The following is a 15,574-nucleotide window of genomic DNA, read 5'->3' as shown; positions in this document are numbered from 1 at the left end:
TAACTGTGAGGAGCCGTGCCAATGGCAAAACAGAAGTTTTTCTCACTGACGCTGGGAGCATCTGTCAGCTGGGATTCACCCACCTGACAGATGCTCATGAGGTCATTTCAGGGAACCCACCAGCCAGTCAGTCCTAACTTGCTGCTCAGAGATTGGGGTGCCATTTTTAAAGAGCTCCCCAATCTCTGGAGAGGAGGTCCTGTCTCTGAGTGGAAATAATCACCCACAAATAATAGATAACCCTCCCATCACCACCCAGGTACAAGGGTAATCCAAACCACTCCCCACCCATCTCAAACCCCCACACGTCCCTCTTAGACTTCCACTGAAACTCCTTCCCCTTCATACCCACACTCAACCACCCCCCCAGACTCCCACTCAGGCACACATCACTCCAGGTCCCCACCCAGGCCCCTTTCTTCCTCTGCGGGCTATCCACCCAGCCCCCCACCTCCCACTTAGGCCCCTCATTTAGACTGCATGCACAGACACCCTGGGCCCCAAGGGTACCATCCAATGCCATTTACCCCTCTGTTGCTGCCAGGTTGCAAAGACACTCTCAATAGTCTTGGGGGCTAGTTTGGCTTAAGCTGGGGGCAAGGTGTTGACCTCACCATTCTCCCCTAAGATGAGTGTGCCATGGCAGGACTGCCCTTGCTAGCCCTGAGATCACCCTGGCATGGCAATTTCAGTAGCCCTGTGATTAGTACCAGCATTCCTGCCGGTCAGCTGTGAAAACTTTGAAGTGGTCAGATCACTTTAATCTCCATGCTCCCTGGTCACCTGGCAGGCTTTTAAATCATTGCAGAACTCCATTCTGCAGCAGAAATTTTCCTTTCTCCCTGTCAGCAGCTGCAGGTGTCAGCAGACTCGTGTGAAGTCCTCTTGACAGAGAGACGTCAATTTCACCTGCTGGGGTGAGATGAGGGGGGAGAAGGGAGAAAAGAGAAAGAAGAGGTTCCATTCTGCACAGCTATGCATGCGACCCCAGTGTATGCACCCAGCTTTGATTTGAAGTTTCTCTGGCTTCTCAGCAAGCTGAAACTTTTGAAATTGAGAGATCAAAAGATTTCCAGTAGAATAGAGAGGGTTTCAAAGTTCAGCACTGAATGAGACCTCCATTGACAGCTTTGTTTATTGACCGTTCTTTCATGCTCGAATGTATGTCAAGTGCCTTCATTGATCCTAACCGCAATGTTTACAAAGGTTTTAAGTTTGATTGATAGCCTTAAAGTTTCTTCAGAAGGGATAAGTGGTTTAATTTTTTCTTTTGTAAACCATTTATTCCATTATCATCAATGATTCAAGTCCACAGAACAATTTTTCATTAATTTATCACTATGATGTGTTAAGAGATGATGGACAATACCAAACAATATACAGCAACTATTTTACAGTATGCTCATCTTTTATTGGAAACATTACCGCAAAATCAAAGGCAAAGACATATATAATTGACAACTTGTTCAAACAACAGATCTTTTAGGTTATTCATTATGTACATACTTTATGCTGAAAACAGTAAGCTGCTTTAATCAAGATTTAATTTCTATTTCATTAAATACATCACAGAATAAAATGCAATGTGTGGACATACGAAAAGACACAATTATCCATTAAGATATATGCTTAGTTCAATATATTCAGAAATGTACTTTACAGTTCTGAGAACAATCAGCCAGTACACTTTAGCACAAACTGCAACAGAAGTATGACAATTCAGCTTCGGGTGGTGACGGCTGGTGGTTGTTCTGATTGAAGCTGTTTCCCAAGGTATTCCCTGAAAGTAACAGGATCGCAGTTATCAAGTTTGCTTTTAAAGACCAATTTTTGTTCAACAAAATTCTCTAATAAAATGCAAGGCCCTTATCATTGCATACAAGAATGCATTACACATTTATTTTCAAAATAAACTAGTAGGTTCACAAAATTAAGACATGAAATAAATCAGTACGTTAAATAATGCTGCACTTTTAAAAAGGAAAACTGACTTCTTACCAATGCGCACAGAGTGAATAAAGAAATGAAAATCATGTGCTACACCACCATTTAGTAGCCAGAACACATGACCATTACAAGAAAATGGTGGCAGAATACTCTTCAATGATGTGTGGCCAGTCCAAGAACACAAGATTTTTCCCAAGTCTGCAATCAAGAGGGGGTGGGGGTAAGAGAGAATACCTGGTCTTTGACATGCAGTATAGATTGTGGTGTATTGGTAATGTAACTGAACTAGTAACCCCAAGTTAATCCTTTAGGGACATGGGTTCAAATCTCACCATGGCAGTTGGGGGAAAATAAATTACTAATTCTTGATTCATTAATCTGGAACAGAAAGTTAATTTCAGTAATAAACTATAAGCTATAAGAATTAGGAGCAGGAGTAGGCTATCTGGCCCTTCCAGCCTGCTCCGCTATTCAATAAGATCATGGCTGATTTTTTGTGGACTCAGCTCCACTTACCCGCCCACTCACCGTAACCCTCAATTCCTTTACTGTTCAAAAATTTATCTATCCTTGCCTTAAAAACATTCAATGAGGTAGCCTCAACTGCTTCACTGGACAGGGAATTCCACAGATTCACAACCCTTTGTGTGAAGAAGTTCCTCCTCAACTCCGTCCTAAATCTGCTTCCCTTTATTTTGAGGCTATGCCCTCGAGTTCTAGTTTCACCTGCTAGTGGAAACAACTTCCCTGCTTCTAACTTATCTATTCCCTTAATAATCTTGTGTTTCTATAAAATTCCCCTCATTCTTCTGAATTCCAATGAATATAGCCCCAGTCTACTCAGTCTCTTCTCATAAGCCAATACCCTCAACTCCAGAATCAATCTAGTGAATCGATCTCCTCTGCATCCCTTCTAGTGCCAGTATATCCTTTTTCAAGGAGACCAAAACTGTACACAGTACTCCAGGTGTGGCCTCATCTGCACCTTATTCGGCTGCAACATAATCTCGCTGTTTTTACACTCCATGCCTCTAGCAATGAAGGACAAAATTCCATTTGCCTTCTCAATTACCTACTGTACCTAGAAACCAACTCCTTGAGATTCCTGCACAGCAGCATGCTACAATTTTTTACCATTTAAATAATAGTCTATTTTGCTGTTATTCCTACCAAACTGGATGATCTCACATTTACCAACATTGTACTCCATCTGCCAGATCCTCACCCACTTACTTACACTATCTATATCCCTTTGCAGTCTTTCAGCTTCCTCTGCACGCTTTACTCTTCCACCCATCTTAGTGCCATCTGCAAATTTTGACACACTACACTTGGTCCCCAACTCCAAATCATCTATGTAAATTGTAAACAACTGCAATCCCAACAATGATCCCTGAGACACACCACTAGTCACTGATCGCCAACCAGAAAAACACCCATTTAGCCCCACTCTTCACTTTCTGTTAGTTAACCAACTAATCCTCTACCCATGCTAATACATTACCTGTAACACTGTGCACCTTTATCTTATGTAGCAGTCTTTGGTGCAGCATTTTATCAAATACCTTCTGGAAATCCAGATACACCACATCCACAGGTTCCCCATTGTCCACTGCACATGTAATATTCTCAAAGAATTCCACCAAATTAGTTAAACGTGACCTGCCCTTCATGCATCGATGCTGCATCTTACCAATGGGATAATTCATATCCAGATGTCTCACTATTTCTTCCATGACGATAGATACAAGCAGTTTCCTTACTGAAGAAGTTAAGCTAACTGGCCTATAGTTACCTGCCTTTTGTCTCCTTTTTTTAAAAGGTGGCGTCACATTTGCTGTTTTCCAATCTGCAGGAACCACCCCAGAGTCCAGCAAATTTTGGTAAATTACCACTAGTGCTTTTGCTATTTCTCACGCCACCTCTTTTAGTACCCTGGGATGCATTCCATCAGGACCAGAAGACTTGTCTATCTTTAGCCCCATTAACTTGCCCAACACTTGTCTCTCGTGATGATAGCTTCTATGTTCTCACCTGCCATAGACTTATCAATTTTTGACATGTTATTTGTGCCTTCCACTGTGAAGACCAACAATACGTGTTCAATGCTTCAGCCATTTTTTTCATTTTCAGTTATTACGTCCCTCTTATCCTCTGAAGGACCAATGTTTACTTTCACCATTCTTTTTTGTTTTATATATTTGTAGAAACTTTGCTGTTTTTATATTCTGAGCTAGTTTATTCCCATAATCAATCTTACCTTTCTTCATAGCCTTTTTGTGGCTTTCTGCTGATCTTTAAAGATTTCCCAATCCTTTAGGTTCCCACTAATCTTTGCCACTTTGTATGCATTTTCTTTCAATTTGACACCCTCCTTTATTTCCTCAGCTATTCATGGCAGATTTTTTTTTTCTACAGTCCTTTATCACTGGTATATACTTTTGCTGAGCACTGTAAAAGATTGCTTTGAAAGTCCTCCACTGTTCAATTGTCCAACCATAAAGTTTTTGCTCCCAGTCTACCTTAGCTAACCCCTCCCTCATCCCTTTATAGTCTCCTTTGTTTAAGCACAAGACACTGGTATTGGATTTTATCTTCTTACACTCCATCTGTATTTTAAATTCAACCATACTGTGATCGCTTCTTCCAAGAGGATCCTAACTGCAAGATCATTAATTCTTCCCCTCTCATTACACAGGACCAGACCTAGGATACTTGCTCCCTTGTTGGTTCCATTACATACTGTTTGAGGAAGCTATCGTGGATACATTCTATGAACTCCTCCTCAAGGCTACCTTGACTGACCTGATAATGTAGATTAAAATCCCCCATGATAATTGCTGTACCATTTTTACATGCATCAGTTATTTCTTTGTTTATTTCTCGCCCCACCATAACGTCATATTTGGTGGCTTATAAATACCCACCTAGGTAACTGATGTCCTTTAATAAACAAAATCTGCTGTTCTCCTGTCCACATATGAAATCACAAGCTTTCAGAGTGCTGATCCTTCATCAGCTGAGTGGCCATTCACCTGATGAAGAAGCAGTGCCCCGAAAGCTTGCAATTCCAAACAAACCTGTTGGGACTTTAACCTGGTTTTGTGAGACTTCTTACTGTGCCCACCCTAATGCAACACCAGCATCTCCACATTACTATACCACTGTAAGGGGTATGTAGAGTAAAACATGCACATCATTGATCGTTTATTAAAACTAGATAAAATTCTACAGAAGATAAATATTTTGGATTACAAATTATTTGCATTCATTTTCTAAAATATGTAATTTAGTTCACTATTAAAGAGGCTCACAAATTTATATCAATAATACAACAATCCTAGCAATTCTTCATTACGTCTGCTACCAGAAGTGTGGAAAAGAGAGTCTTTATCAACATGGAGCTGCAATAATTTATCACAGAAGAGTTAATGTAAATAGGTGAATTATCTAGTGCAGTTTATCAATACAGATCAAAGCATTTCTACTGGAAGATTGAAGAATGGGTGCTGCCTGGGACCATGACTCATTTATGTTGTTCTGACATTTTTGCACTAGATCAGAATTTATTCTTCTGCCTTTATAGAAATTATCACTCCTGCTTAAATGTGAAGTATTTCAGATTATCACTAAAAATGGAGTGTTTTATCAGCTTCATAGATTGAAATAGGAGCAAGACTAGGCATTCAGCCCAATCATGCTGCCATGTAGTAAGATCATGACTGATCTAATTGTGGCATTAACTCAGATGTACATCTTTGAATCCAGTCGCGATTCATGCCAATCTGACATCATGTCATTGCGGATGAATTATTTGACAGGTAGGTATGATTCTGGCCTATGGGCTCAATAATGAGGTGCAAATATACTCTACTAAGGTTCATGCCATTGAATAGCAGGAAGTACCACTGACAGGGTGAGAAGGGGACAATCGCAGCAAGCCTCATGTGGACATTAAACATGACTTTGGCCTTCTCACAATATTTTCCTGCCCACCGCTAACTGGAGCGGGAAATCCTGGCATTTGTATCCTCCTCACAATTTGCTTTCCTAAGCAATGAATTGTTATATCTGTCTACAATTCTCTTCCAGCAATGATACTTTTGAAAAAGTTAAGTGCGACAACCTTTTGTCACCCCTATCAAATTATGAAGCATACTAAAGATCCACAATAAGTGCCTAGAGTTAATTCCTAAAAAAAAATTGTTTAAAAGTCTAAATGTCATGGTTGATTTATTTTGTGGTGTTATTTAGAACAACTTTCTAAGTTATAATTGCACATCAAGAGGAGAGAACTCCTGTGACAAATCACAAATGAATACATGTTCAGCCTGATTACTCTCAAGAAGCAACAGCCAATTATTCTTTGCAATGCATAATTGAACATTTTACCTTTTTCTATTAAAGTGTACAACTTGATTCACTATCATTCATGTGCAACCATCTGAAGTTGGCATGATAAAATTCAAAATATATGGAACATAATAAGACTGTATTTTATAAACTAGAGTTTAAGTGTGATTTTGGTAGAGCATGTTCTATTAGTTAAGCTTAACTTGCATGAATAAGTTTATTTCCCACAAAGTTGTTGGGCACACAGGTTCATAATGGCACAACAAGAACAAAGAACATCAGGAACTGTGGTGAATGTGACAGTGTAACAAATGATTTTTAAGGATTGAGAATAGAGTTGAAAAAAGTTGAACAACTGCGCAAATTCAATGTCAAATTAGGTACAGAAAGAGAAGGCAAGAAAAATTGGATTAAGTGAATGAGGAAAAAAGGGAAAGGGGGAGGGAGTAAAGAAACAGAAAGAGTCCTTTGCAGGTGGGGAAATCCCTTTGGGGTAAATTTGGGAATACTATACCATGGGGGTGTGATTAGTCAGTTCTGAAGAAGTTAATTTATCCACAGATGCTGCCAGACCTACTGAGTTGTTCCAACATTTTCTGTTTTTATTTCAGATTTAAGCATCCACAGTATTTTGCTTTCATTTAAATAAATTTGAAAATTCAACAGTCTGGACTGAGGTGATTTTCCAGAGGTCAAATATGAATTATGTTTAGACATCTCAATCTTGGCCTGATTTATTGGCATGGGCTACCATTAGGAAATACAGTAGCTTACGAATGCAAAGGCAGTGAGGGAATGAGTGACTGCTGGACAGTCAAGTAGTACCAGACAGATAATGTGCAAGTTCTCCAAGTACACAACTAGTGATTCAAGAAAAAAAAAAATCAAGCCTAGTATGGAAAATTCAGAGGGAATGAAAAAGGGAATGAGAGAGACAAAAGGAGAGTAGGAGAAGAGGCCAACAATTAACAGAAAAGGGAACCCAAAGTTTTTTTTTGTTTAATCCAATTCAATCCAATAAAAGTCCAATTCAAAAGTTTCAACAAATGAGACATTCAGAACCAAGCTCACAACTTCCTGCCTTGGGCTTGATCTATATGATCCAAGCTGGTTGGAGCAAGCATTGCACCTCCTCCAAGGCTAGATCTCATTTGCATCTTAGCCTCTTTAAAAAAAATTGCTTCAAATGAAGCCTCAGTGTAACTTCATGACTTCAACCAAGTGCAGAACAGCAAAATTACACTTGATCTTAGCCAAAAGGCCAAGAAGCAACAGATGTTCTTTAATTGCCCATCCCTAATTGTCCTTGAACTGAGTGGCTTACTAGGCCTTTTCAGAGCAAATTAAATGAGACCACATTTCTGAGAGTCTGGAATCACACGTAGGCCAGACCATGTAAGGATGACAGATCTTCCAGATTAGTGAACCAGATGGATTGCTATCAAAACTGATGGTTGTTGTTATGGTCACCATCACAGAAACAAGTTTTATATTCCAGATTTATGAAGAGTCACTCAATTCCACCCACTCTTCTTGGTGAAATTTGAGCCCAGGTCTCCACAGCAATGTTTTTCATTAATTTATGGGACATGGGCATCACTGGCTTGGCCAGCATTTATTGCCCATTCCTAGTTGCACCTGAGAAGATGGTGTACTGCCTTCCTGAACTGCTGCAGTACCCGAGGCATAGGTACACCTACAGAATTTATTTAGGTAAGGAATTCCAGGATTTTGACCCAATGACAGTGAAGGAACAGCAATATATTTCCAAGTTAGAATGGTGAGTGACTTGGAGGGGGGAACCTCCAGGTAATGGTGTTCCCAGATATCTGCTGCTCTTGTTCTTCTAGAAAGCAGTAGTTGTAGATTTGGAAGGTGCTCCCTAAGGAATCTTGGTGAGTTCCTGCAATGCATCTTGTAGATGGTGCACTTGGCTGCCAGTGTTCATTGGTGGTGGAGGGATTGAATGTTTGTGAAAGGAATAGCAAATCAAGCGGGTTCCTGATGGTGTTGAGTTTCTTGAGTGCTGTTTGAGCTGCATTCATTCAGGTAAGTGGAGAGTATTCCGTTACACTCCTGACTTTTGCCTTGTAGATGGTGAACAGGATGTGGGGAGTCAGGTGGTGGGTTACTTGCCGCCAGATTCCTAACCTTTGAGCTGCTTTGGTAGCCACAGTATTTATATGACTAATTCACTTGGGTTTCTGGTCAATAGTAACCCCAAGATTTTGTTAGTGGGGGATTCAGTGATGTTAATGGCATTGGAATGTCAAGGGTGATGGCTAGATTCTCTCTTGTTGGAGATGGTCATTGGCTGGCAGTTGTGTGGCGCAAATGTAACTTGCAACTTGTCAGCCCAAAGCAGCATATTGTCCAGGTCTTGCTGCTTTGAGATACGGACTGCTTCGGTATCGAAGGAGTCGCAGTCAGAGAACATTTCCACTTCTGAACATATGATGGAAAGGTGGTCATCAATGAAGCAGATGAAGGTGATTGACCTCGGACACTACCTGAGAAACTCCTGCAATAATGTCCTGGAGCTGAGATGATTGACCTCTAACTCCATCTTCCTTTGTGCCAGTATGACTCCAACCAGTGGAGGGTTTTCCCGATTCCCATGGACTTCAATTTGGCTAGGGCTCTTTGATGCCATATTCAGTCAAGGGTTGTCACTCTCACCTCAGGCATTCAGCTCTTTTGTCCACATTTGAACCAAGGCTGTGATGAGGTCAGGAGCTGAGTGACCGACAGAACCCAAAGTGAACACTGGTGATCAGGTGCTGAGCAAGTGCTGATGACCTATTCCATCACTTTACTGATGATAGAGAGCAGACTGATGGGACGGTAATTTGCCAGGTTGGATTTCATAGAATCACTACGGTACAAAAGGAAGCCTTTCGGCCCATCAAGCCTGCACCAACAACAAATCCACCCTATCCTGGTTACCCCACACGTTTACCCTGTTAATCCCCTGAAACTAGGGTCACTTTAGCTTGGCCAATCAACCTAAGCTGCACATCTTTGGGCTCTGGGAGGAAACCAGAGTACCCAGATGAAACCCAGTCAGACACAGGGAGAATGTGTAAACTCCACACAGACAGTGACACAAGGAATCGAACCTGGGTCACTGGCACTGTGAGGCAGCAGTGCTGATCACTGTGCTACCTGTTTCTTCTGTACAGGACATACCTGGGCAATTTTTCACATTGCCAGGTAAACGTCTATGTTGTAGCTGTGCTGGAACAACTTGGCTATGTCCCTCATTCCATTTTAGTAATAACATTTGAATGTTCTTTACAACTTGAACTTTATTCTTGAAATGTAGTTCCCAAAATTAGGTCTATGTCTCTGTTTATAAAGCCCATAGTTCCCATGAACTGAGCCACGACAGATCAGCCATGATCTTATTGAATGGCGGGGCAGGCTTGGAGGTCTAGATGGCCTACTCCTGCTCCTATTTCTTATGTTCTTATATACTTTATTATTAGAGAGGTATTCAAAATCATGAATGGTCAAAGTAAACGTACAAAAATTAATTCCATTGGGGAAGAGGACCTAAGAACACCAATTTGAAATGACTGACATAAGAGTCAATGGGGACTTGTGGAATTTGTCTTTTTTTTTTACATAATGAATCTTAAGGATCTGGATTGCATCAGGACTACCCGAGTGTAGTAGAGGCAGATTCGATCGTGATTTTCATAAGAGAACTGGATATTCACTTAAAGGAAAATACAGTGAAACAAGAGAGAAGGGTGGAGAAGTCAGATTAGCTGAGCCGTTCTTGCAGAGAGCAGACATGGACATGTTCTATTGTTCTAGTAAATCTTTTATGCACCTCATCAGTGCATCTACATCCTTGTTATAACGTGGAGACACAAAAGTGTGGTCTACTCCAGGTTCTCTCCATATATAATTTGTTTTTCAATTCTAATCCTCTAGAAAGAAATGAGTACATTGTCTGCTTTTTTAATACATGGTCATATTAATCTTTGACACCACTTCTAGTGATTTGATTATCTGTGTCCAGAGCCTTCTGCTTCTCTATTCAGACACACTTTCCAACAAGTATTGGGCTTCATATTCTTCCTTCAGAATGCATCACTTAATTTTTCTTTATTGAAGTTAATTTTATTAAACACCCATTCTGCAATTTTTTTGCGGTACTCCCTTGTATTAATTACATTCCCCAATTTGGTGGCATCTGCAAATTTTGAAACAGTGCATTGGATTCCCAAGTTGAAACTACTTCTTTAAATTGTGATTCGTGGTGTTAGTACTATTCCTTATAAAACACCATGCCCTATGTTTAGCCAATTTTAATAACTTTTTAACCTGGTTGTCTTCTGTTTTGCAGCCAGCTTGCTATCATTCTGTTACTTGTCCCCCAACTTTACAGTGTTCTATTAGCATTCCAAATGTCATGTAATCTGGCATATAGTATAATAATAGAGAACATTCCTCCAAATCTTTGGCACATTAAGAGCTCTGATGGTTTCTCTATTTTTGAATTGAAAACCTCTTGAGGTTGCACCCTTGCAGGTATCACAGATCAAACTGTAAAAAGTGGAGTTTGACTATCTTTCAGAAGAATGAAATTGTACCCATGTTACATGCCCTAAAATTATTCCTCAAAACAGATAGCAAATTAACTTATGACCATTCACAGCTATCCCTAAGCAACAGCTCAGCCATTGTGGTAAGAATCCCTATGTTTCACAGAAGTGCTTCAAGGTCAAGGAAGAGGATCCTCTTTAAAACGTTCATAACCTTGATGCTCCATAATGCAACTGTGGCCTCCATTCAGTAGAAAGGGATCTCGATGTATTGAATACGGTTATAGAATTTTGTTGGTATCAGTGATTGTTCGGATGGTATGTAATTTGCATAAGACAGAGGTTTGCAGTTTATCAATGAAAGGACAAGTTGTGGCTTTATATGAGAAAGCAGAACACAAGGTTCAGAAGAAACCCACTTATTTTGTTTATAGTGATATTTGTAAAGCCTTTGACCATCTCATGCAGCTCTCAGCATTCAGAAACTAATATACAATGATGAAAGTACAGCTAAAAATTTACTCCAAGCCAGTCAAAGACAAATAAAGCAGCCACTATGGTTATATAGTTTTTAATGTAGGAACTGTTTTTATAGAAGGAGTCAATACATAAAATGGCATGGTCCTAATCCTTCTAAGAAGAAGTTGGACTTGATTTTACTTGTTCTAAGCCTAGCCAGCTACGCCCACACCGCATGAGTGAATTATGAAATAAAATTAAGAAATATTTTGCCAAGATATTAAAAGACAAAAATAGGTGGAGAGAAAAAGAGCACATTCCAGACAACAGGAACTGATCTAGAAAATCTAGATAAAAGGCCTAAATTGAGGGATTGAAAGATACAGGACAAGATGCAAGGCAGGCATTATTGGTGGGATTCTCCAGCTGCATGCTGGCAGCGGGATTCTCTTGTCCTACCAGCAGTGCACCCCTGCCTGTGGATTTCACGGCAGCATGGGGTAGTTTCATTGGGAAATCTCATTGACAGTGGTAGGACTAGAGAATCCCACTGCCAGCAAACAGCACATCACCTTGTGCCACTCAAACATGTGGCTAAGAGGCTGGAGAATCATCCCCTATGTTACAGAACCATTACATGAAAGATGAGAACGTTGCATGCATAACCAAAAAGGCTTGTGTGAACAGTGATAGCTGACACTGCGACATGCTGTGAAATGCATGGTTTGACTGGTTGAACGCCAGCGATTGTCCACATGCTGACTTGGCCTTAAGTCTTGGTCCATGATAATCTGTGCACAATTTCTCTAGCTTTAGATACATGTGATATGCCTCTACAGTGTGAATTCAATCGCACAAGTGGAAAGTTTAATAAAGTGGATTTCTCATCTGATTCCGTGGCAGACCAAAATAAATTATCCGGAGCTCTCAAAAACTCTAATTAAAGAATTCAAACTCCTCCAGGACATTATCTTTCAAACATCAGCCAAAACCCATCATTTTATTTTGCACTAACCTTTATTGATAGTTAATAGCTTCAACATTCATTTAAACAAAACATGCATAAAACATACACGGTAGAATTACTTAACATTTCATTTTCAAAGAGGATTGAAAAAAATCTAGGTTGAATTTAGGAACATTGGCCATTCGGCCTTTTAAACCTGCTGCATAATTCCATAAGACAATAGCTGATCTGGTCATTATCCCAGCTCCACTTTTCTGTCTGCACCCCATTATTTACTAGACAAGTGAGTCAAGGATAATCTGTCTATCTGAGCCTTGAAAAAAATCTTTCATGGTATTTATAAAAGATTGTATACATGATCAGCTTGATTTCCAAAAAGCAGGAGAACATAAGAATTAGGAGCTGGAGTTGGCCATTTAGACTTTTTGTGTCTGCTTCACCATTCAACAAGATCATGGCATATATCAACTCAATTTTCCTGCAGTACTCTTACATACCTTACTTCCCTTAGTACCCAAATAGCTATGTATCAAGACCTCTGTCTCGAATATGCTCAATGACTAAGCATCCACAACTCTCTGGGGTAGGTCATTCTAATGGTTGACAACCCAGTGAAAACATTTCTCCTCATTTTGGTCTATATGGCCGAGCCCTTATTCTGAGGCCATGATCTTGTGATCCAGATTCCCTTGCAAGGGGAATTATTTCCTTAGCATCTATCCTGCAAAGTCCCTTAAGATTCTTGTGTTTTTATTAACTCACTTATCCTTCTCTCACATATTGGCCTAATCCAGTCGATGGACAATCCTCCTATTCCTGAAACCAATCTAGTGAGCCTTCATTGTCCTTCCTCTTGGGAAAGCATATTCAAATAAGGAGACTAAGACTGCATGTAGGACTTCAGGTATGCCCTCAAAATGTCCTTATTAATCGTGGTAAGGCTTTTTTTACTCTAATACTCCAATCACTTTGTAAGAAAGCTTCTTGACTGCTTGCAGTAATTGCATGTTGACTTTGAGATTCTTGTAGGCGGCCAACCAAGTCACTGAATGCAAACATCTCTAGTTTCTCAGCATTCAAAATATCTGCTTTATAATTGCCTAACCAAGAGGCTAACCATAGACTTGGCTATATTGTATTCCATCTGTCACATTCTTACTCATTGACCCAATCTATGATCTTCTATAGCCTCTTTGCATCCTCATTACTTACTTTCCAATCTAATTTTGTATCATCAGTAAACTTAGATACATTACTCTCTGGCCCTCATTTAAGTAATTAACATTGTAAACAGCAGAAGTCCAAGGACTGAATTTTTATGATACCCCATAAGTTACATCCTGTCAATCTGAAAGTGTCCCTTTTATTCCAACAGTTTTCTCCCCATTAACTGAATATCCATATAAAAGGCTAATGTTACAAAAATCCATAGAGACTTCAAGGTAGATAATTGATTGCAATTCTTCTAGACAGTAAGTTGTGATCAGTACAAAGGGACTGGATCCACACCTACAACTTAAATGCCCTCAATTACTTTACAGTAGAATTAAGGAAAAATGTGATATCCAGCTGCAGAAGGAAATATTAGGCAGATGGCCAGAAGTATAGTCAAGAGACAGGATTAAAGTGTGTCTTAAGGAGAAGGTGGTGGGTCGGGTGGGAGGCAGAATGGTGCGTTGCATGGAGAAGCGAAGGAGAGGTAGGAGTATAGAGCTTTGAGAAGCACATTTCAAAGCTTAGGGCCTTGGTGCAATCTCAATCAGAGGTACTCAAGAAGCCACAATTAGATAAGTACAAAGGTTGGTTAAATTCATAGAATCCCAAAAATGCAGAAAAGGCCATCTGACCCATCAATTTAGCATGGTATCTGCATATCTTTGGACTGTGGGAGGAAACTAGAGCACCTGGAGGAAACCCACGTAGTACAGGGATTCTGTTTAAAAAAACATACTTGGGGCATCAGAAATTTAAGTTTCTTAGGAAACGATCAGGCAAATTTTGACCGATTTTTTTGGGAGAAGATAGATACAACCACCTTGTCAAACTCTGACTTGAAAGACAAGATGTCACTTCAACAGTAAATTCAATACTGAATAAGAGAAGTTAGTCTTACAAGGTCAAAGGGAATGGCAAAAGGGCAATAAAGGAAACAAAAAAAAATGTCCCTGGAGTAGGTGTGCTGCTGACGGCAAGCAAAAACAAACTAAAACACGCCAGAAAACAAAACAGGGTCAGACATTACAGTCGGAAATAATTGAATTCAGTGTCGAATCCAGATGGTTGAGGTACCTCGCTGAAAAATGAGGTACTTTTTTTTGTTTTTGTGGCGTGAGTATTGCTGGCTAGGCCAACATTTACTCCCATCCCTAACTGCCCTTAAGGTGATGACGTGCACCTTCCTGAACTGGTGCAGGCCGTGTGATGTAGGTATACCCACAGTGCTGCTGGGAAGAATGTTCCAGGATCTGACCTAGCAACACTGAAGGAATGGCAATATAGATCAAAGTCAGGATGGTGTGTGTGACTTGGAGTGGACTTGCAAGCAGTGAGTGCTCCCATGCATCTGCTATTCTTGTCTTTTGAGGTGGTAAAGTTGTGAATTTGGAAGGTGCTATTGAAAGAGCTCTGGTCAGTTGATGAAATGCAGCTTGTAGATGGTACACTACTACTACTGTGCATTGGTGTTTTTCAAGCTTACATTGAGCTTTAATTGAAATGTGCGGTAGGCTAAGAGATTAACATGGGCATATCTTCTTTGTTTCTTTTTCTTCCATTCCATCCTTGAAGTTACAAAGCCAATGCTCTGAATAGACCAGGCAAACCTAAATCTATTTCTTGCTTGCTCCAAAAACCAAATTCAAAATCCAATTGAATGTAATTCCCCACAAGAGAAAAACAAGATCCAAACTGACAAGATTAGGCTTTGCGCACACACACACACACACACACACACACACACACACACACACACACACACACACCACCTCCCCCCCCCCCTCTCCCCCCCCACCACTCCAACAGCTTGGACTTGATCTGATACTTCTTGGCCTTTTGGCTAAGATCACACAATGTTCTCTTGTTTCTTTTCTTGCGCATCACCATTTCCTTTGACCCTCTTCAGTCATGTAATTTCTTCCATCTTCCACTCTATTACAGGACTTTTTATCCTTGTCCTATCCATCCCTTTCTTAAACTTACTTCATCTAACTTTTCCCAGTTCTGATGGAAAATGACAGACCTGAAATGTTGGGAGTGAGGGGGCAACCATTCAACTGCCAAGCTTAGTTCAACT

General features: G+C 40.2%; 1 protein-coding gene across 2 annotated transcripts in view; it reads right to left on the bottom strand.

Moving 5' to 3' along the window:
* Positions 1-1,389: 1,389 nt before the first annotated feature.
* Positions 1,390-15,574, bottom strand: part of atp6v1h (ATPase H+ transporting V1 subunit H) — a 101,339-nt gene continuing 87,154 nt past the window's right edge. For both annotated transcript variants that reach the window (XM_080194229.1, XM_080194231.1), the window contains one exon: positions 1,390-1,780. In XM_080194229.1, coding sequence (XP_080050355.1) covers positions 1,720-1,780 — 61 coding nt within the window. In that variant the 3' untranslated portion in view covers positions 1,390-1,719. The remainder of the gene's footprint in view (positions 1,781-15,574) is intronic.

Source organism: Carcharhinus amblyrhynchos, chromosome 8, assembly GCF_965287045.1.
Source record: "Carcharhinus amblyrhynchos chromosome 8, sCarAmb.v2.hapA, whole genome shotgun sequence".
NCBI classification, from domain to species: Eukaryota; Metazoa; Chordata; class Chondrichthyes; order Carcharhiniformes; family Carcharhinidae; genus Carcharhinus; species Carcharhinus amblyrhynchos.
The sequence above is the reverse complement of the archived record's forward strand: the minus strand, read 5'-3'. Positions and strand labels throughout refer to the sequence as shown.